Source organism: Danio rerio, chromosome 2 (genome assembly GCF_052040795.2).
Source record: "Danio rerio strain M-AB ecotype USA chromosome 2, GRCz13ab, whole genome shotgun sequence".
Lineage (NCBI taxonomy): Eukaryota > Metazoa > Chordata > Actinopteri > Cypriniformes > Danionidae > Danio > Danio rerio.
In genome coordinates, this window is record NC_141022.1 from 41,770,499 (window position 1) to 41,794,665 (window position 24,167).

The 24,167-nt window shown below is 35.2% G+C and overlaps 2 protein-coding genes across 2 annotated transcripts; both read left to right on the forward strand.

Annotated features, from left to right (window-relative positions):
- The first annotated feature begins 1,019 nt into the window (after window positions 1-1,019).
- Window positions 1,020-2,147, forward strand: psmb11a (proteasome 20S subunit beta 11a). The gene is given in 1 exon segment (NM_001007178.1): window positions 1,020-2,147. A coding segment is annotated over 1 exon segment (1,128 nt).
- A 1,542-nt stretch (window positions 2,148-3,689) lies between these two features.
- Window positions 3,690-22,244, forward strand: psmb5 (proteasome 20S subunit beta 5). The gene is given in 3 exon segments (NM_131151.1): window positions 3,690-3,916; window positions 9,336-9,642; window positions 21,466-22,244. Coding segments are annotated over 3 exon segments (810 nt in total). The 5' UTR covers window positions 3,690-3,700; the 3' UTR covers window positions 21,753-22,244.
- Window positions 22,245-24,167: the final 1,923 nt, after the last annotated feature.

The window sequence follows — 24,167 nt, forward strand, 5'->3', positions numbered from 1 at the left end:
TATTTCCAGACGTTAAAATAAGATCCAAATCCCTCCCATTTTGAGGCCCACCTCAACGTGACATAGGAGTGCGGTTTCCCTACCCACCAAATTGATTGACAACCACTTTTGAACATGTCTCCGTTGTAACGTGTATAATCAAATAATCAAATCAACAAGACAGGATGTGCGCAAAGCAACTGGGATTTAAAGATTTGTTGAACTCGCTGTGATCATCTGCACCTCAAGAATGTTTTTTATAAGTTTAAAATGTTTTTTTTTATTCATTCAAAACTTTCATTCATTCATTTTATTCATCTATTGCAAAAAAGTTTTTATCTGACGCAGCCAAGGCGGAAATTGAGGCACACTTTCATAAGTATGTGGGAACGGTGGGTGTGGAACTATAGCATTAAAGGAACAGGCAACAAAAAACAGTTACAGTGTGCTCAGCGCAGAAAATTCCAACATACTGAAAAGTATAATAAATAATCTGTTGGTTGTTTTCAGGTGAAACTTTACAGACACATTTTGGAGACACAAAAGACTCATCCTAAATCTTGAAAAAGAGGTAGAATAGGGGCCACTTTAAAGTCTTAATGAAGGTTTTGGGAAATCTCAAAAGTATTGTCCTCAAACCTAACAAAGCATTAAAACTGGTTTCAGGCATAAAACAATTTTCAACTACATAGACAATTAACCATTTTGTCAGAGTCTAGTGTTGTATTCCACACGGTTCATTTGCACAGCTACAAACCTGCAAAGTATTTGGTGAGATCTGCAGAAAAGCAGACGGAGCTCATTATACTCTCATCTCAGCACTTTATGATTATGTTTGAAGAGTCGCTTCACTGTTGTGCCTCAGTGGTGTCCACAGAAGCATATCAGAAATAAATGGTAGCAAAGATATTTTTTTTTGGCTGAGACATCACATGTGTGTAAGGGATATGACGATAAGACTCTCCACCTTCTATATAAATCAGGCCTCGGAGGAGTCTTTATTGTCAGTTTAGCTTTTGAGGCTCACTTTAGCAGCTAAAATGGCTCTTCAGGATGTTTGTGGTTTCACAGAGACATTTGATGACACCAACTCATCCAGTTACCAACCAAATGAGATGGGATACATGTGGAGGACACCGTTCGAGTTTGACAGAGAGAGTTCTTTTAATTTTCACTTTCCAGCTCAGCAGAGCTGCAGAAAAAACACAGCATCAACTCTTTTCTCTTCAACTTTTTCACCTCACGAGCAACCATTTCATTTGTCACATGGGACCACCACTTTGGGTTTTATATTCCAGGATGGTGTAATAGCTGCTGCGGACACTCGCGCCAGCTGTAAAGGTCTAGTTTGCTGCCCGATAACTCATAAGATTATGCCTATCCACTCTCACCTGGTGGTGAACACCTCAGGTAGCGGTGCTGATTGTATGCTGTGGGAACGGATTCTCACACGTGAGATGAGGCTTTACCAGCTTCGCCATCGAACGAGACTCAGCATAAATGGAGCCGCAAAGCTGCTATCCACTATGCTTCATCCATTCAAAGGGACTAATGTCTGTGTTGCAGCTACTCTTTGTGGATGGGATGGAGAAGAATCTCAGATACAATGGAAAACAAGCATGGGAACTGTAAATGTTAATGAATCAATGGCTCAGGATTCCACTCTGTCTGCAATTTCTGATGAATCTGCTCTAGGTAGTGAAAAAACAGCTTCAATAAGTGAGCAGGAGGAGATCCTGAAGGGCGTGCCAGATCAACAGAATCGCTCTACTTTTGGAGGACGGTTTGGTCCCAGGGTATGCTATGTTTGCAGTGACGGCCTGCAACTGAACGGAGAGATAATATCAGTGGGTTCAGGGTCACCCTATGCATACGCCGTGCTTGATGACGGATGGAGATGGGGAATGACTGTAGATGAGGCAGTGGGACTGGCCCGGGAGGCTGTTTTCAGAGCCACTCACTGGGATGCCTACTCTGGGAATAATGTAGACCTTTTCTATATCACTGCCCGTGGCTGGAGACGCAGAGAGAGAGAGGATCTAAAGGAGGAGTACTACAGAGAAAGGGAGAGAGAGAGGGAGAAGATCAAGGAGAGGGAGGAAGAGAGACAGAAGAGAGAGCTGGTTGAAGGGGATGATGATGATGTATATTCAGTACAATGCGGATAGGGACACAAGAGGTGGAAAAACAAAAATACATGGATGGAATGTGAATGCGATGGGTGGAAGTATTCGTGAGTAGAACAATGTCAAGCTGGTCATTCGACAGCAGATAAGACAGAATGCACAATGCACAGGGAAGGCAAATATATGTTTTTATGAATCTTTTTCAACCAAATTAATATTTTTATAATAGTTTTTAATTACAGATTATTATAAGTCATCAGAAAAAAGGAAGTGGATTTATTTTTTAAAGAAAATCTATTAAATTCATGTTTATTCATAAAGCTCATAATACATGCAATGACTCAAAAACACTTTACTGAAATGCATGTTTCCTGCAATTGGGTGTCTGTTAGTGTCCATCAGGGACCAAAGACGATACAAATTATTCAGTTTGCTAATGACAAAATTCCAGCCGAAATCTATGAAGTTGATTAAAGCAATGATTGCATGCTGTGATCATTAACAGAAGAACTGTTAGTTTGAATGTTAATTAAGAGTCTCAAGTCCTATTCTGAGACATACAGCCTACTACACCACATGTAGAACAATTATCATGCTGTTAATCAAATTTTAAGTAAAATTGAAGTTGAAGTTTATTAGATTCTTTAAAAATGATAAATCTGAGGATGATCATAGTTTAATGACACAAGATCAGGGCATACAACAAAGCTACAACAAATGATAAAAGCAGGGGTGCCCAAACTCGGTCCTGGAGGACCGGTGTCCTGCAGAGTTTAGCTCCAACTTGCCTTAACCTACCTGCCAGGATGTTTCTAGCAAGCCCAGCATGATGACCTGGCTCAGGTGTGTCTGATTGAGGGTCAATTCAGGACACCAGCCCTCCAGGACTGAGTTTAGGCACCCTTTGTTAAAAGTGTCTGGATATTTTGATAAGTAGATATATATGTACAATTTAATAAACAAAACAAGAGGAACCAAAATATTAATTAACTCAGTAAAGGCATATGATATTTTTACCCTTTTGAATGATTTATGCTGTCATGAAATATTTTTCAGAAGCTGCTTTGTTATAAAAATCATTATATTATCCATGTTTTAAAAGTGAATTGCAGAAAAAAAAAAGTTTAAATATATAATTGTTATAATATAGTTGAAGCTGGAAGGGCATCCGCTGTGTAAAACATATGCTGGATAAGTTGTAAATTCATTCCGCTGTGGGTCCCCTGATGAATAAAAGGGACTGAGCCAAAGGAAAATTAATGAATGATTTGTGCTAACTATTTTATTTTAAATGTGCTCACATAGCATTAGCATCATCATTGTTGTGTGATCAATCGGTGACCAGAGAAGATACACTCAAAAATATTAATAAATTCTCTAAACGATCATTGTCAGCCTCTTTCATTGATCGTTTAGGGAATTAATTAACATTTTCTGAGCATATTTCGTTTGATTAAATAGCTTGAATCATGTGTGGCAATTTTGCTGTAGTCGGTCATCCTGAGCGGTAGATGGCGATGTGGTTTCATGATGTTTCACTTACTCACATGTAACATACAAGAAGCAGACGCCGCTTCTGGTCAGTTTTCTGAAACATGGCGCTGTCTAGTATTTTGCGGAATGAGTCTGCGGATTTTTCAGATCCAATTGACCGGTCTTTTGCTCACGGATGTGGCCTAAACCACACAAATCTCGGCTTTGGAGCCGCTCTGGGTGACAGCCCAAACTTCGCCGTGAAGACTCTGGGTGAAGACGATGAACCGGAGAGAAAAATCGAGTTTCTTCACGGCACGACCACCTTAGCATTCAAAGTGAGTTCATTTAACGTTAGCCAGCAGCTAATAGCATCTGAAGAGTTTAAAAGCTGTGTATTCTTCCTTTCTGTTAACATCTCAAAAACGTAACAATTATACAATCAGGACCATGTGTCTGCTGCACTCATATTTATACATGATGTGTGTGCTATGAATAGAGAAATGCTCAATAGTCAAATAACTAGAACATGAGGCTGTTAACGTTAGTTAAGTTACTCAGTCGCTATGTTTACATCAATGTTCATTCAATTGTTTAACTTACGTCATTATATTTGATGAATGTTTTGAGTTGTTTTTTGTGTGCGTGTGACTTAATTCTTGAATAAGAGCGGCCCCATTTTGTGTTACTGTCAATAACCGTAGATTATTGTGTCAAACAGCATTAAAAGTGTTTATGGCTATACGAAGATTGCGAGTTTTTATTAAAAAAGGCAGAATAGGATTTTATTAAAGTATGGATGTTTACATACTCCAGCTTTACTCCTTTATGTAAAATTAAAGCCTGTCAGGATAAGACCGAGTATGACACAGCACCTAATGTGCTTTTTCATTGTGGCCTACTCTGCCTACATTTTATCATAATCTTATGTAGACCACTAAGTTATGCATGTGTTGATTATTTTAACCAACACATTTATTACTTGAACTAAACTGAGTTTGGGTTATTGACAAATGTGTTGTCTACATATTAAAACTAATACAGTTTTGTAATAGTTTCCATTTTGCCTGCCCTTTTTAGTTGCATGATGTTTATTTGAATAAGTGGCATTAAATGTATTCTAATAAAACCTATGTTAGGGCTGGGCTGAGAAACATTATATTGAATCGCAATAAAATTTGTGTCAATAACACTAAGCTCTGCACATTTTTACTCTAAATTGAACTAAGAGCCAATCACACAGCAGAAATGTGCAACAATAAGTATGTAAAAGTGTGTTGATATTAGAGATGTACTGTCTTTTTGGCCATCGAAAATGTATTATCGGAAAATAGGTTATGCCATTTAATGGACTGTAATTAAAGGGATAGTTCATCCAAAAAATACATTTTCTGTTAATTTATTCAGCCTCAGGCTGTCAAAGATGTAGGTGAGGTTTTTTCTTTAGTTTATTTTACATATGAAATTATGTTGCAAGTCAACAGCTTTGAGCTGAGGTGTCCAAACTCTGTTCTGGAGGGTCAGTGTCCTGCTGAGTTTAGCTCCAAACTTGCTTCAACACACCTGCACGGAAGATTCTAGTATATCTAGTAAGAGCTTGATTAGCTTGTTCAGGTGTGTTTGATTAGGGTTGGAGCTAAACCCTCCAGGACCAAGTTTGGACACCACTGGCTTTGAGAGTCTGAGAGTCAAATTATTACCTGTGGCTCCTGATAGTACATTGAGGTCTTATGATGCAACACAGTCGGTCTATGCAAGAGACTAAATATTATTTCCGACTACTGACTGAGAACATGACATTCTCAAATAATTATGCATGTGTTGTTTAGTGACAATTTAGAATTTAGCAGGAATATGAAAATGCTGTTTTCATCAAAATAGTCCTTGCCTGTGCTTCCCCTGAATGCTGGAACCTGTATTAAAATGATTGTGTACGCAATCGAAATCGGGAAAATGACATTTTACAGATTCACAATGACTGAAATTAGGGTTGGGTGATAAATTAAAATGTCATGCACATGTTTTCAGGGATGCTTGGTTCTGTTATCAGTAGTAATTATTCTCCAAATGCCAGAGGGTGCTTTTGCATGAAAATTCGAATAAGCCTCAAAGAAGAAACCCAGAAAATCCCTGTTGTTGCTTAATAAACTGTTTATTAAACTGCTTTTTTTTAAAAAATTCAACCTAACTAATAATTCGGCCTGCGCAATATTAAAAAAAAAAAACTGGCATTGTGATATTTAGTTTTTATGCAATACATATTTTGATATTCAGTATAATTTCACTTGATTAAATTAATTGGTCTGTTTAAAAAAATCATAGAAATGAATTAATTGAGATGATTTTGTAGGGGAGAGAATATCCATAAAATATAATAAACCAATCACAAGCATTGATAAATACAGTAGAGCAAAGACACAAATTAAACAGTGTTTCTTGATTTTCTGGGGGTCTAGCTGTATTTAGGCACAAATTAAATGATCAAATGTAAAATAGCACTGTATAGTGTAGCTTTATCATATATGCACATAAATACAATTAATCTTTCTTAAAGTTACAAACATAATTTCTTATGCTTAAATTATTTCAAGTGTTTTGAAATGCTCACACATTTACAGGCCTTAAAAACACATGGAAAATTATTAACTAAATGGTAAATTTATGGTTAAAATGTAGGCCTGACGCAATAATAAACATATCAGTTTTAGTGTAATAATGAAAATGACTGAAAAAATAATATTGTCCTTCTTAATTGCATAAAATCAAGTCTTCCTAACATTTTATTTGATTTTGCAGCCTCTGTCCAACCTGAAATCTCACACAGAATTTTAAGACATTTTAGGACTAGATTTGATCAAGCGGTTTTTACCAGATGTCATATTGGGCATACAAGAATAACCCATGTTTTTTTGCTCCAAGGTGAAAACCCTACTAAATGTTTGTGCTAAACAACTTCCCTTACTATAAAACGCATTTTACTAGACTGTTCTGCTTTTAATGATTCCAGAAGAGTTTTTTTTTTTTCTGAAATGAACTCTCTTAAGGACTATTTTAGCAAAGTGACACCAGAAAAGATTTTAGAATTTTTATCATGTATTAACAATAAAAATCCTATTTAGATTGTTGATTTTTAATATATTTATTGTTGAAATGTTCCTGCCATTAAAATAGCCCTGGTTGCCGACATGGCATAAAAAAAAAATTACATTGCTACCTTTATCATCTTGCTGATCTCTGTTTGAGGTGTCTGCAAGTTCAGGGAACTTTTTTTTAGAAATTTAATAGTTTGCAAAATTTAAAAATCCATGATAGTCTTTTGGGCAGCCAGTCTTAAGATTTCGGTAGCCTGAAATTAATTCAAATGGCCTAAATAGAAAAGTCCTTATTTACTAAATAAAATAAAATACATTGGCAAAAAAAATTTATAATGGAATTCATCATAAGTAGGGCCAGATGGAATCTACGGATGTTTTTTGCTATTTCTGTGGAGAATTTTGGTAAAAATCTGCAGATTTCTGCGGAATCATTTTGGAAATATCATAACTAAAACCTTAATATGTGAATTAAAAAATAATATCTTAACTTTTATTTAGTGTTTAAAATGCAAATCCAATTAGATCCACTTCATTTGGTAAACAAAGCAAGTCTCGTATGATATATCTGCTAAAAGACAGAAAATATTACTGTAAAAACTGTATTGATTATAGTTAAACATTTTCATATTAGTCAATAATATCACTGTACTTAATTTAAAAACTGAATAAATATAGTTTTACACACATTTACTCAAGTTAATAAACAGAATTAATGATAGGCTAAAAATTTGCGAAATTCTGCGCGTGCAGATTTCGTGTGGCCCTAAAGCTATGTATTTATGTATGTGTATATATATATATTTTAAATGATTTTAATTATTTTATTGTATTTGTGTTTTTTTGTCCCTAAAAATCATGTGAAAACCTGGTAGGCCTCTCTTTTTTTGTTTCATTTATTAGCAACTTGGTACTGAAGTAATGGTTCTTTTGACAACACCAATTAGTGCAAACGCAAATTCAAACACATTGATAGTGGCTCCTCAATGCTTGAAAACCACAAAAACCGCTGAAATAGGCTGTATATTTCCTCAAATTAGGATAGTTCAACGAGCGAGGTGAATTAAATTTTGGTAGCCCGACTGGAAAATATTATAGCCCCGGGATGTCAGGCTATCAGTTTTGTGAGCACTGAACATTGTTTAACTGACAGGTGAATTTTCCCGTTTTCTTGAAAACTACTGATGGATTGAAACAAGTTGTCCAAATGAGCTCTGTTTCAGAGCTGCAGTCCACTTCAATAAAAGTGTCAGCGCAAAATGGCACACATTTACAAATGAGGTTAAAGCCATTTCACAAGGACATTTACACTCTACATCACCAGTGTCCATTTATATAAAGACATTTACTTTTTAAACCTCAAATGACAGAATCTCAATGACCTTAAAGAGATTTTTTTTCATTCCTGGAAAGTTTTTATACCCATTTGCATTATTATGGTTATATAATTATTTAATCACTGGAATAAAATTATCTTAAAATGACAATAATATCACTTATCGAAATAATTTCTGTAACAATAAATCCCACATGATTTTTAATTGTGACAGGCCTAACAGGTTTTAGATTTACCCGTTTATTTTTTTTACTTTCAAAAGTGCCAAAAGCTGTTGATTTGCATTGTTATAGATCTTCAAGAGGCACGATTTGAGCTAAAAATCTTTCTTAATTTTCTGCTGAATAAAGTTATTAAAATCTTCGATGGACTAAGGCAAAGGTCTCAACTCAATCCTGGAGGGCCGCAGTTCTGCACAGTTTTGCTCCAACCCTAATCGTACACAGCTGATCTAGTAGTGACTTGTAGTCTTGAACACCTTGATTGGATCAGCTATGTTTAATTAGGGTTGGAGCAAAACTGTTCAGAGCTGCATTCTCCAGGATTTGAGTTTGAGACCTATGGACAAAGGGAATTAAAGTAAGTTAGAGGTCCTGTGCAATTTATATTTTTATTTAGTTTTCAACTAAAGATTTTTTAGTTAATAATAATCATAGTTATAACGATATCTATCAGCTATAGTGCATCAAAACAGTAACACATTTCCCATTTACAAGATATAAACAAAACATCCACAGCTTGTAGTTAGTCACTTCTGGCTAAATTGATAAACAACTTTTTTTAAATTTATTTATTTATTTATTTTTTAACATCACCTGATACTTCAGTGTCCCATCAAATCTTCAGACCAATCAAATGACATGTCCTGCCCCCTTCAAGATGCTTCTCATTTGTTTTTCAATGGATGCACTCGATTTCAAACACTCTCATTGGCAGAACTGTGATTAAAAACAAAATATCATTGGCTGTTTTTTAAAAGAAGAAGAGCTACATTTCCTGTCCTGTTTCACTTGAGTTAAGGTCAAACTTTTAATACAAATGCACATTTCAAAGCACTTCATGGGACCTTTAAATATTTTTAATTTTGCTTTTAAATATTACACATTTTTGCATTTAAACAAAAATGACTAAATGGCTACTTTTGAAGGACTCTCAATGGACCAAAAGAGCTTTTGTATAGCCAGATGGTTTCCGCATCTGCCAGCTATTCGTTTTACACCAACCAGCCACACATTGGTTCCTTGGTTGCCTTGGTTTTCATTTTCTGCTATTAAATTTAAAGTAAAAAAAGTTCAAATTGCACCAACATATTTGTGTCATCTGTCTCAGTTTCAGCATGGTGTGATTGTGGCTGTGGATTCTAGAGCGACCGCGGGCGCCTACATTGCTTCACAGACAGTGAAGAAGGTGATTGAAATCAACCCGTACCTGCTTGGCACCATGGCAGGAGGGGCAGCAGATTGCAGCTTCTGGGAGCGACTGCTGGCCAGGCAGTGTCGCATTTATGAGCTCCGCAACAAAGAGCGCATTTCAGTGGCAGCTGCATCCAAACTGCTGGCTAACATGGTGTATCAGTACAAAGGCATGGGCCTCAGCATGGGCACGATGGTCTGCGGCTGGGACAAAAGAGGGCCAGGTAATTATCATATGCTTGTGTTAATTGTAGTTTGATTAGACAAAAGAATTCTTTTTTTATCAAATAAATAAATTGGTTAAATTCTTTACATTCAAAAGGGGTTGAAAGATCATATAAACACTTGATAGATTAATTAATTAATATTTTTTGCTTTATGTTTTGATGTCTTTTTATTGTTGTAGTTCTTTATTATTATAGAAAAATTATATTTAAAACATCGTCATCTTAGAATTATAAGGTTCTATCTGACATTTTTGTCAAAATTGAGTTATTGACATTCTTATTAAATGACAACTTATTTACACTATGGGATGTTTTTTTATAAGTTGTTTTTTTATAAGGCGTTTATTTAAAAAACAAAAACAAACACATTTTACACGCATATGGTTTGCTATGGAATGTAAAAATATTGAACAGTCATAATCTTATAATTCCAAGGTGACAAAATGTTCTTGTTTTGTCATGAAATTGCCAGAGAAGCTGATTCAAAAATTCAAAAATTCTAAAATTCAAAATTCTTTCTCTCCCATCATGTTTTAATTAAATTGTACATTTTAAAATCTATTTACCAATATTTTTAAAATTGAAAGTTTGACTGGTTATTTAAATTGGTTAGATTTTTTTTTGTTGACAAGGCCTGCAAAATGTAAAATATTATCATCTTATCCTCAGATTTATCATCTTTACAGGCTACCTATTAAGTTTGTTCTCATAAGCTTCAACTCCAGTCAAATCAGATCAATAATTTTGGGCCTTATTACACTAGGCTGGACTAAATTATACCTATTAAATAAATTCTATTACTTAAATTTTAAATGACATAAGTTTATTAGCAAATTTTTGATTAATTCATAGTATATTAGAATAATTAATAATGTAATGTGACATTTAAATATAATTAAAATTTTATATACAAATGGTTTTTTAATTTGTTTACCAATAAGTTTTATATTTTAATAGAAAATTACATTTTTATATTTCAGAATTTTTTATGTATATAAAAATGGAACATAGCTTTGAATTTTATGTCATACATCTTATGCGATTGTAAAATACTATATGGTATTAAAAATGTGTTGTTTTTTTTATACACTCAGATACACATAATTACCACCTGTCAATCACTTTTTTCTGCGGGACTCGTGAATAGGCAGTGATCTGTGTCGTTATAATGACGTCGTTCTAAAATGGCATTTAAAAACAAAGACAGTGTAAACAGGGCCTGAGTGTGTACTTTTCGCGAGCGGATTTGCAACGGGGGCGGGCGGAGGATCGCGATGCTGGTGTTGTCTATTGGACGAACCGTATGTAATACGTACATAGCAGAGCTTGCAAAACTGTGTTTTTTTTTTTGTCGACAACACGAACGTTGTCAACATAACTCACTGGAAATCCAAAATGCTTACACACCGGCGACTTCATTGAAAGAGGAGAGGGTTTAATTCTGTCTACGGGTCTCCTGCTTCTGCAGTTTAACAAGCCTGTTTTTTCCCGCTTGGCAAGCCAAGATGACGTGACATGGGGGCGTGGGAGTATCGACGATTCTATTTTTTGATTCGATAATCGAAATTGAGCATAAATTTCGATCGATTTCTATTAAAAATTGAAATCGTGACACCCCTTTTAGTAACATTTAACGGATAAAGCACATTTTCACAGCATTTCCTCAAATTTTTTAAAATAAGCAATATTTTGTTGATTTTTGTTAAAAACAAATCAGTCATTAGAAATAAGTTATTAAAAGTATTATGTTAAGAAATGTGTTGAAATTGGGTAAAAAAAAAGAACTTAAATTGAAGAGGAGGGCTAAAAATTCTGATTTGATTCAACTGTATATCACACAAACAAATGCATTATGATTTATGATTGTTGCTTTTGTCGTAGTATTGCAATATATTATATTACATGAACATTATCGTAATTTCATGCAAAAATTCAATGGCTATTCATACATCTCACCTGCTTGATATGCTCGTATAAAATGTTCCAGCGAGCCGGGGACTAAGGATTATGCTAATTATATATTGCGTAATGCTGTTTACAATAATGTTTGCCGTTAATTAAAGGTGGTTTTCCTCTTTCCTTTTTACTCTGCTACCATCAAAGGCACTAAGCAGAAATATTCCAGCTGCAACCTGTTTGCATCTGGAATAGCTTTGTGATGCAAAAGATTGTCAGAAGGGACCACATTTTTATTTTTTTGCGCCATTTATGTTTTCAATGATTGCTGCAGTTGGCATGGGGACAAATTATGTGATTATTTTCTCTGCTGATTTGAACCTCCCTTTCTGCTGGAATAGCTTTGTAAAAATAGCTCTATCATCATAATTTCCTGCCAGTCCCCAGCAGTAGCCGGAATCTGGTTTTAATATGCAGCACTATGACTTTGTTTTTTAAGATGCATCACAAAACTTGCGCATTAATGGACTCTCGAGACCTTTGCTTTTCTACACCATGATTGATGTCCATTTCTTCTTAATTGGACATTGCATTTAGATCTATGAGAGGCTTTTAATCTAATGGTCTTAATGGTGAGCTCTGCCCATTTTCAGTTCATTTTGTTTCTTCCTAACATGAGGAGTGCAAAGCTAAATGAAGCAAATACTGACTGGGAAAGACAAAGAGATATTACTGCTAGAAATTGCAGATCGTAGGCAGACCAGGGAGTTGGTTAAGCCCATTCCAACAGATGCATTTTTAAAATAAAGTTATTACGAATGTTAATTTTTAGTACCTCCTATGTACTTTTTAATAAAGGTTTTTTTTTTTTATCATGGATTTTATAGTTTAATTGTTCAATATTGTATTATTATATTATATTATATTATATTATATTATATTTGATTATATTGTTGTAATTTATTAGATGTTATCATCATCATCATCATTATTTAATAAAAAAACATTTACTTTTAATAAATGTTTTTATTATTAATATCATTGTTTAATTGTTTATCATTGTGTTATATTGTTGTAATTTATTAGATTATGTTATTATTATAATCATTATTATTATTTAATATAAAACATTTACTTTTTTATAAAGGTTTTTATTATTAACATTGCTTAACTGTTCATTATATTATATTATTGTAATTTAGTAATGTTCTTGTTATTATTATTCGCATCATCATCATCATCATTATTATTTAATAAAACATTTACCTTTTAATAAATGTTTTTTATTATAAATATTGTTTAATTGTTCATTATTATAGTATATTTGATTATATGTTTATTGAAGTTTATTTGATCATGTTGTTATTATCATTCTCTTCACCATTATTATTATTATCTTTTAATTTAAAACATTTACTTTTCAATAAATATGTTTTTTATTAATAATATTTTTGTTTAATTGTTCATTATTGTCATTTTGATAATATTATTGTTATTTATTAGATTATGTTATTATCATTATCATCATCACCATTATTATTGTTATTGTTTAATCGTTCATTATATTATATTTGATTTATTATTGTAATTTATTAGATGCTGTTGTTGTTGTGATCATTAGTATCATTATCATCATTTAATATAAAACATTTTCTTTTTGATAAATGTTTTTTATTATTAATATTTGTAAAAAAATTTATTCAATTGTTCATTATTATATTTGATTTTATTTATTTATATTATATTGTAATTAATTGTTAACATCAATATGTTGTTGTTGTTATTATTATTTAATATTAAACATTCAAATGTTTATAATATTATGCACGCGTGTGCGTGCATGTGTGTGTGTGTATTTGTTGTAATGCGCAAACACTTATTATATTATTAATAATAATGTAATTGTCATTTGTTTGTGCTCATAGTTTTTTAATATTTATGAATATTAAATCATTTTAATTATATAATTTAATGTATAATAATATTATTAATAATAATACGCAGAAGAATTAAATATAAATTATTAATATAATAAAATTGGGTGTGCGTTGTATATAAATTCTTATAATATTAATTAATTTACAATTAATATATGTATAATTATAAATGTAATGTAATAATACTTGTAAAACCTGTATTTGTGATATCTTTTAGTTTTAACATCACGCACACAAAGATAAATGACTGCTACAAATTGCAGATGGTAAGCATGAGTGTGCAAAGCAGGGATTAACTTGAGCTTGTACCAGCAGATGGCGACGCAGCGTCCTGTGCTAGTGATGCATTCCTAAGCTGCAGATACTGAGGTGCTGTAACTGCTCTACATCACGGCCAGTGTGTTTAAAAAGGCCCTGCACACTGACACAGTAATGGGAAATCAATATTCCGGTGACTGTGGGCCAGGGGGGAGCAGCACCATGATGGACGCGGCTTTCAGATGGGGCGATCAGGTCGCATGCAAAGTCGCGTCAGCTCGATCAATTGAGGTTTATGCGGTGACACAGGCCAGTGTGGCTCTTCCCAAAAAAAACAACCTTCACCTGACAGGCTAACAAATGTACGTGGTAAATATTCCAGGCAATTCTGCAAGTAATGATTGCTGTTAGAAGTTCAATAGCAGCACTGGCTGTTACGATGCCTTGTGATTCAACATAGAGGTAACGGTTGCACAAATTAAATCAATCTTGATTAAACAAAGCACATTTACTGCTTTAACAGTGTCTGGCGCTCTTATTCCTGTGATAAAGTGCCTTAAGTCGCTGTGAGGAATAAATTGAACACAAAACTGTGATATGGTTCTGACAAAAGATGCTGATAATAAAATTTAATGCAGTGCAGCGTCCGCCGAGACCACTGTTGACGCCCCAGAGCTTTAGCCTGGCTGTTATTGGAGCGCTGCTTCCCTCTTTGCTGCTTGAGTTATAGGCACGATTTAGAACTGCTATTAAAATTCGTCTCAAGTGAACCAGTGACAAGGGGAAGTGCATGTAATCTTTGACCGAAACAATCCTGGGGGGTCATATGTTTTGTGGATAAATCGTTCTTTTCATTATTCAATTAAGCATTGAGCTAAATATGGTTTCACATTTATGCTGGCATAAATGTCACCTACATTTTAATGTCATATTATGCTGTAAAAATATCTGTAAAATAACAATTTGCCGTAATTTGTGATTAATGTTTATTATTATTATTTATTTATTTATCCTTTTTAATTGCATTATGGGACCCTGATGTGTCTGCCAGCAAGTTTTGATGTTGAAAAGTTTGAAAAGGTGACTTTTTTTAAAAACATTTTTAATAGTTTGATGTGATATTTTGTCTAATTTGCTGTTGTAAATTACGATACAAAAACCGGCTACACCATGATACACCATGATAGCAGTAATGAACTGTCAGTACACCATCTGTTCTTTTACAGACTTAATTCTCTATATATTATTTTTTATGCAATGTTGTTGTTTCAAACTAGTAAAACTTTAGTAATAGTCACCTTGATAAAATGTGCCGTTGAAAAGTCAACAGAGTAGAGATCAACATCCCACAATTTAAATCATCGACGTAAATGAACAGAAAAAACTGTAAATCATGAAATACGGACCCTGTTAGCAATTTTTTTTTTTTTTTTTACAGCATCAACACTTATTTTAGTGTTATTTGTTGATGCACACTCATGTTTGTTTTTGTGAAATGTGGGGACGTTACATAGTTTTCCATTGTTTTTATACTTTACAAACTGTATTTTCTATCGCCCTAACCTCACCCTACTCCTAAACCCAATCCTCACAGAAAACTGTGTACTGTCACCTGTGACATTATACAGATGTGTCCTGATATGTCACAAAAACATGCGTATACACACACTATGCATTCAGTTTTTAATTTTTATTGTTTATGAACATTTTATTTGTGTTTTCATTTTTTATTTTTTTTTGTTCTCAGTTAGGCACTCTTGTGATTTGTTCTAATAACAAGATAAAAACCCTAATAGTTAAATAATTAAATTGTTTACTTTAATCTAAAGTAAAAAAGTGTTGCCTTTTTAAAATCTTAAAACTAAAATATTAATAAAATAAAACTTGATAGAATAGTTAAATCAATAGAAAAATTACATCTTTCATGTATTAAAATAATTGATGAAAATACATGTCTCTTTCCCAGTACTGGGTTGCAGCTGGATGGGCATCCGCTGTGTAAAACATATGCTGGATGAATTGGCGGTTCATTCCGTTGTGGCGATCTCAGAATAATAAAGGGACTAAGTCGAAGGAAAATGAATGAACATTTCTGAAGCATGCAAAATTGCCTGCAGGTAATTTGTATCATGCAAGGTGATTTAGGTAGTCGTGATTTTTCTTACTGAATATCTAAAATAGCGCATCATGTTGCCTTAGTAAAACAGATTTTTTTGTTCCAACCACTTAACTCCGTTTTTCTTTTCTCTGTTAGCACTTAGATCATTACAAGCCTCAATTCTGGGAAAGTTTTCAGTCTGGTGATCCACCGAATACATTCAAACAATCCTTTAGTGACAGTTTCTCTAAAATTGTGCTTAATTTAAAAAAGCAACAGTGATGACCTGCATCCTTTTTCTATTTTACACGTTACTAATTTCCTATTACACGTTCCGCACTTGCTGTGAAAATATAGGCAGCGTCTGTCCTGCCAGGAGCTGTAAACATCAGCAGGACCGTTATCTCAAAGATGTTCGAGCTCTTTCAACTGCCATCTTTTCATGTACTGCCGATGTGGACCGCCGATGTGCATGCATGCTCGCATGTCTGTACACGCGGTTGCTTTTGCTTTCTGAGCAGCTGCTCTCATCAGCGGCACTCTTAACCAACCATGGCCGTGTGACAATCAGCAGTGCAGTCAGCCAATCACCTGTGTAGACTCTTTCCTTTTGTCTGGAAGTTGCCATTCATACATGCAGACAGCCTCACTTTCGGTCTAGCACATCTAACTGCCTGTCACCTTTGTGATGGAGTGCAAGGAGCCGGGCTGTCGTAACATATCCTGCGATCGCTCCCGCTTCGCCGCCTCTGCTTTACGAGGGCTCGCAAATTCAAGTGCCTTTTTTTGTTCACCTTTACTTCCCCACCCTTTCTCAGTGACTCAGGTAGCATGCGACGACCGTTGTGTGATAAAGCGATCCCAGGTGTTGTATGTAAAAAAAAAAAAAAAAACGGTAAAAAACAACAGTCTGCTCAAGTACCCTCGCATTCGGCTCCTAATGAGAACCGGGTGCCTTGCAGGTGAAAGAAGACGTACTATTGCATTTTTAACCTGTTTTTTGTCGTCACACTTGAGTCTACAAAATGGCAAATTACCTTGCATATTTTTAGGGAGCCGTAATGATTATCAGGTCGAGCTAACGACGCATACAGTGGGTGTAAATTGCTTGTTGAAGACATCTGAGCTTCACTTTCTGTAGAACGTCCTTAAAATGTCTCTCTGAGCTCATTTGAGGGGATTGAACTTTGGTTTAAGTTGGCAGAGTACAAAAGGAATATTTTAGATTATTTCTGATTTAGTACTAGTGATCTTCGTGAGTTGGGAACAGATGAGTCGCTCGCTTTTTATAGGGAGTTTTTACCCAATGAGGGTGCATGGGGTATAATCATAACAAGTGTGGCTTGTTTAATACGAAGCGATTATTAAATGGTAAGTGACATATTTCATGTTCTTTTCGGATTTGTTATGAGTGTCAGCTTGTTGATCATCTCCCATTCTTACACTTAAAGGTGTAAGGTTTTTGACTCTTAAGCATAACTCTAAGAAGTTTTCCCCTTAAGCATAAAAATACCATAATATGTTTGCATATATTTGGGAAACATGCTAAGTGAAAATTTTTGTTTATCTGGAAAATAATGCTAAAGTCAGATATTCTGCTTTGAAAAGGTGAGTTACGTGCTGAAACTCTGTCTTTGCTTTGGTTCTTGTAACTCACCCACTGCCACTTTAGTTAATTATATTTCAGCACCCCGGGTTGCCTCGTGGAAAACAGTATATTTCATTCATTCAGTCAGCAAGGCTTTCAAAGTATGCATCCGTGAACAAAATGCGACCTCCTGTGGACAGAGGCAGACTCCAAAATGGGATGCAGATTCAGAGTTCTACATGAGGTGGTTATTTATTAGCAAATAATTTCAATATTACGAACGTAAATATTAGGTAATATTAGCACGTTCTAATAACATGCTACGTGATGAGATTTGCAGTGATAAGTTTGGCTGGTTGCACCAGACACAACATGAAAGAAATTTAAATGCAGCCATTCAGAAGCAGAATAGTGCACTCACTGCACTTCAGCAAAATAGTTAGGTTTATAATCTAATTAATATATATTGAAACTCTCTAACAGTCACAGTTCTACAGTTCAATTTCAAGTGGTTTATGTCATTTTCATGATCTTGAGGTGAACTATCTGCAGCTGCTTTTAGTATATGAAAATACATGTCATGTAAAATGCCATTCAAACTCTCATTTTTAGCATTTAAAACTTAATAAAGCACATGAGGTGTACCTGAGGTGATCATTGTCAGATTTCTGTTGTTCAGCTGCAAGAAAAGGAAGCCGTTTCTAAAAAAGAAATTGCATGTGTTGGTTAGGACAAAAGCTCCTTTTAATATGGAAAATATTTTTATATTATTTAATAGGTTTGCTAAATGTGGCAGCTTAGTAAGAATAATTAAAATAAAGTAAGAATGATTAATAAATCCATATTAAATAGTTCTTTAAAAGTGATGCTGCGTCATTAGTTTTGTGCTCAGGCACACTTTGCATTCAAACTACTGCGCCAAAACCCTATCGAACTGCACTCTGGCACACCTCTTCCAAATGGGCCAGGGCCGGCCAACTGAACTGAACTGAACTGAACTGAACTGAACTGAACTGAACTGTACTAAACTGTACTTAGGCCTGATTCGGAGCACTCGCAGTTGTCAAATGAGCTGGTAAAGGGTTGTCAAATGCGCCTGGGCATGGTTTGGATAGCCTAGTGTGAGTACCCCCTAAAAGATAACAGAATACATTTTTTTTGGTGAACTATCCCTCTGAATCATTCAGTTATGGCAGATGTTGGATCATGGTTGTCATGAGCCTATGAAATGGTTTACTCCTCCTCATGTTCTATGACTTTCTTCTGCAGAACACAGAAGACTTTTCTTATAGCTTTTCTGTAGAATGAGTCAGTGATGTTGTTTTTGAGCCCGCAGTGATATTTACTGTGTGGACAAAGCAGTTCAAATGTTCCTTAAAATATCTTTTGCGTTCCAAAAAGTGAGTAAATGATGACTGCATAAATTTTTGGGTGAACCATCTGATTACTGGTCCATCTGCAGCCTGGTTCTGCTGGAGCACAGATGGAACATAGTCACCATTGCTGTGGGAGTGTTTCCTGTCACAGCACAGCCTCTCGGACACTTAAAACCTGCCTTGAGGTGATCTGCTACTGGACCAGACAGTGACCCACCAGTTCATCGAATGTGATCTGCATCGTCCATCATGTCTGGTGAGAGGTCGGGTCTTCAGATATAGATCAATAATTAATTCTGGTGTTTTTGGAGCGATCGATGGCGCCTCGGGCGATGCCACAAGGTGGACGCTGTGTTTGCCTGTGCCTGATCAGCAGTTTGTTTTTAGATTGCTTAAAGGTGTCCTATTATGTCCTTTTTGTAGTACACATTGTTATTTGAAATGTTCTCCAAGTGTTAGAGGTGTTCCCGTGTGTCTAAAGTTTTAGTTCAATATGCATCGAACACTATTTTTATGCTGTTGTAAATGCACATTTTTGAGTTTCTCTTTCACGTAAAATAAACCAATGCCAAAAGTCCACACTCAAAGTTCACATGGGGTGGAAAAAGCACATATATCCCTACATTCGATTGGTGAAACACTACATTTCCATCAAAAAGTGCAAATTTGAATTGTACACATGGATCAAAAACAGTGCTTTATGCATTATATTTGTGTACAAGGTAAAAACACTGGCTATGTTTACATGGACATCAGTAATCAAATTATTTGCCTTAATCTGAATTTAAGACTATACTATGGTTAAGGTGTTAACATGAGTTGCTTTTTGAATGTCCCATTCATGATTCTGTTTTACATGTTATAGTACATGAGTTGATAAACATCATTGCGTCACCATGCTATCCACATTCCTCCAGAGTTTCATGTAATTTTGGGTGTTTCATTTTTAATTTGTTGACTTTAATTGCAGTTTGGCACTTTTACTTTTTTTCGGGAACATTTTATGCATGCTCCATGTGACAAACTAAATATGGATGGGACTATAAACTGCTGGAGGAGTAGTTTTAATGGAATTTGATACCGCACACCGAATAGGAGAAAAAACCTCCACATTTCACGATGCAGGTGTCTGTGGTCCTTGACTGACTGGGTAGGTGCAGAGAATAGTGTTAAACAATGTGTGTATAAACGTGTGTATAAAACAGGACAAAAAGTCCTACATGTCGGTAATAATTTGATTGGGTTGTTTACATGCCTGTACTGAACTTCTGATTAGTTGGATTATGACCTTAAATGGTTTGAATTAATTAAAAATGGCTGTTTACATGGTAGACCTTTAATCCATGTAATCATACTCATTGTCGCTTACTTTTGATGATATGTATATAATGAAGTTCCAGCAAGTGAACTTAAAAACCAGTTTACCTTTTTTTCTTTAAAATACACTTTTTTTTGTTGGAACATTTTTAGCCTTATGAATGCAATTTTGGGGAACACAAGGAACTTTTTCACATTTCCTAGAACTATTAATTAGTAATACACTTTTTTTGTAGGAAATTTTGTTGCCTTATGATTGCAATTTGGGGTGGTGCAGTGTGTAGCACTGTCGCTTACAGCAAGAAAGTTGCTGGTTCAAGCCTCAGCTTGGTCAGTTGGCATTTCTGTGTGGAGTTAGCTACCTCCCCCCCCTTGGTTGGCGTGGGTTTTCCCCCACAAGTCTTGCATGCACCGTAGGTGAATTGGGCAAGCTAAATTCTCCGTAGTGTATGTGTGTGAATGAGGGTTTTCCCAGCGTTGGGTTGCAGCTGGAGGGACATCTGCTGTGTAAAAAATATGTTGGATAAGAAGGGACTAAGCTGTAAAAGAAAATGAATGAATGATTGAAAATTGTACTGTTTCGATTATGGCATCCTCCAGTTGTTGAATATGTTGTACGCTGTTCTTGATGTTGCTGTCAACTGCCTTGTGTCACTTTGTATCCTTTGATGGTGTCAGTGCAACCAGGAAAATGCTCTGGGAAAAATAGTTCTTTGGGAACTGCCTGACAACTTGTAGCTGACCACTGCAAAAGCCCCTATTCCTATATGTACATTCCCCAAGGGAAACTTAGGACTACATCTAAGCATTTAAGGGAGAAATGCTGCTTACTGATATAGAGAATATTCCCTATTAAGTGGACTTTGTACTTTTGTCACTGCAGATCTTTTTCATGTTCAAACAACTACATTACTCACCAAAGAAAGTTGAAAATGTAAAAAGCATAATAGGGTCCCTTTAATATTAGAAAGTCGTAAGCTCTTCTTTTGTAATTCGTCCTGCTTTTTCTTCCCGCTTTCATGCTGAAACCCCTTGGTACCCCCAAGACCGAGCTCCAACTACCAAGCATCCGGCTGTCAGAAAGAAGAAAAAAGTCAACCACCCATTTCCCATGATTCCTTCTCACACATGTACTCACTGAAATGGATTTGACCTTGTGTTGTTCAAACCATTATTTATAACCCTGTGTTCATAACATTAGATCGATCAACTGTACTCTCTCTTAAGTTTTTTTTCTCTCTTTTTTTATGCTTTCATGCTTCATGGAGGCGCCTGTCTTTTTAACACAGCAGGACGTAAAGCAGTGCTGATTGTCTCTCTTATGTTCTTCCTTCTTTTTTCTGATTGCAGGACTCTACTATGTGGATTCAGAGGGCAACCGTGTATGCGGAGACCTGTTCGCTGTTGGTTCGGGTTCCATGTATGCTTACGGCGTCGTCGACAGCGGCCTTCGATACGACTTGACCATAGATGAGGCTTGTGACCTGGGCCGTCGTGCCATATACCAAGCTACTTACCGTGACGCCTACAGTGGAGGCCAAGTCAACCTCTACCGCGTCCACAGCGAGGGCTGGGAAAGAGTCTCACAGGAAGACGTGCTTCAGTTGCACCAAAAATACCAGAGTGAGAAAGCTTAGAGCGAAGGGTAGAGGAGATGAGGGAAGAGCCCACAGCAGTTGAGTTTCAAAAGAAAGGGTAAGACCAGTCAGATGAGGAATGAATAGCAGATTATTGATATGACCTGAAAGGCACTTGAGTTAATCAAATCCGCTTCTTTGTAATAGTTTTGTAAGAGCAGGCTCTTCTGCATATGAGAACAGGAGCAAAGCTGTCTCTCTTCTTCTCAAAGTTATTTCCGTTATTTTTCTCACCCATGTTATTTGTTGAGTTTTCATCCACAGTTTCAGTAGTATTACAACCCTAGCCGGTCTAATTGCAATTGTTGTTTATGATAATAAAATAAGGGGGGGGGTGCTGTCTCCCAATGGACACTAATGACAAGCCAAAACTCTAGTAGTTGGCCGACTCTCACTGAGTGGGAGTGGGCTTCTGTTCTTCTCTTCTCACATGTATCTGCTGTTTCCACAGTTACTAAACCTACTCTCAATAAAACCTTGGATTTTTTTTTTTTGCTATTTAAGTGTTTTTTTTTTTCAGGATCCTGATGCATCGGTTGGTATGTGTTTTGACGGGTATACAAAAGTCGTATTTGGAAACTCAAGTCACGCATAAGATATGAAGGTCGTTGCACTAAATAGAAAATTATCAAACCAGCTGTACATGGAAAATGCCGATTAAATAATGAAATTACTTTTACCTGGACTACACATTACTTTCAGACAACTTTGCCAATATTATTTTTAGTTTGGACTACAAGATTAGTGCAGTCTTATTACATTTTTTTTGTAAACCTTATATTTGTATATTGCTCTGGGTCAGTTTCACACTGCTATCAGAAATAATGTGCTTTTGTATAAAAAAAAAAGCTTTTAAACATGTGTTGAACATACATACGTTTTACAAACATTTTTTTTTTTTTTATGTCAAAAGTGTTTAAAGTTTAAAGGAACAGATCACCCAAAAATGAAAATGCACTCACTAGCTATGTTTCCATCCAAAATGCAAATTAAATGTATGTGCAAAATTGGAATATTGCATAAAAGATTCCATCCAATGATTCAAAGAGAACAAAATTGTCACTTCCTGATTAACTGGCACCAAATATCAATAGTAAAAACGGAATTTCGTGCGATGGGAGAAGCTGTATTAATCTTTTACTTATTTAATAAATGACTTGCACCTCAGAAGACAGTATGCCAACACGCAATGAACGCGTTTTGGCATTGGAAGGCATGAGAGCACAGATGCTCTTGACAGTTCTGGAGGTAATTAATAATATAATAACACTAATACTGAAATGGTTAGGGCATTTTAGAATGACCAAAACAACATTTCAGATGTTTTACAATGTGCTCAGACTTTTGGTTTGTCCATTCACACAGATTTGTATTATAATTTAAAAAATAATCTCATGTCTTTTTTTTATGCACTTAGTGGAATTTGTTCTGTAAAAGTGTTTCCATCATAGTTTATGCACATTTTATTGTCGAATAACACGTTTTTCCTACTCCACTATGTTTGTTTTTATGCACATTTTCAAAATTTATGCGCATCTCGGCATTTTCATCAACCTTTTTATTTGTTTTGTTTATTTTTTTGTGTGTGTGTGTTTTTTTTTTTTTTTTACTTTTTTATGCTTTTATCCAAAATGCACATAAAAAGGTGGATGGAAGCGTAGCTACTGTTCTCTAGGGCTGGATATTGTTTGGCTTTATTTCAATATCTGTGCTAAATCGATACTTTTAAAAATGGTACTAATGTCGGCGCTAGTGGTGTAGTGGTTACTGCGTCGAAACATGCACTCCGGTGCTCATGGCGACCCGCGTTCGATTTCTGCCTCGCGGCCCTATTCCAATCCTTCCCCTCTCTCTGCTCCCCATGCTTTCCTGTCAATACTCTCTATTTTCCTATCCAATAAAGGTAAAAACTTTTTAAAAAAATGATAAAAAAATTATAAAATAAATAATAGAATAGTACCGGTGCCTGAACCAACACTTTTGAGCCACAAAATTATGGTTGATGACTCTAGAATATTTTAATAATTTTAATTGAACAATGTAATTAAAGTTTAAAGTATACAACAATTGATATTTTATATATTTGAATTGAATTGCATTAATGTACTTTTTTGTTTGATAGCATGAATTTAAGATTTGTCTTATGGAGTTAACATTACATTAGCTTACTAATGACCTGTGGAAAGGCTGTCATCAAAATCAGGGAACACCTTTTTTCTAAGGTTGGGGCTTTTGACTGTTTACACGGACATCAGTCGTTGAATTATTAGTCTTAATCTTAATAAGACAATAATATGATTAAGGTGTTTACGTGACTCTTTTTGAATGTTTCTTTCATGAGCTCGTTTTACAGGTAATAGCACATAATACGATTACCATCATTGCGTCATCACGCTATCCACATTTCTTCCGGAG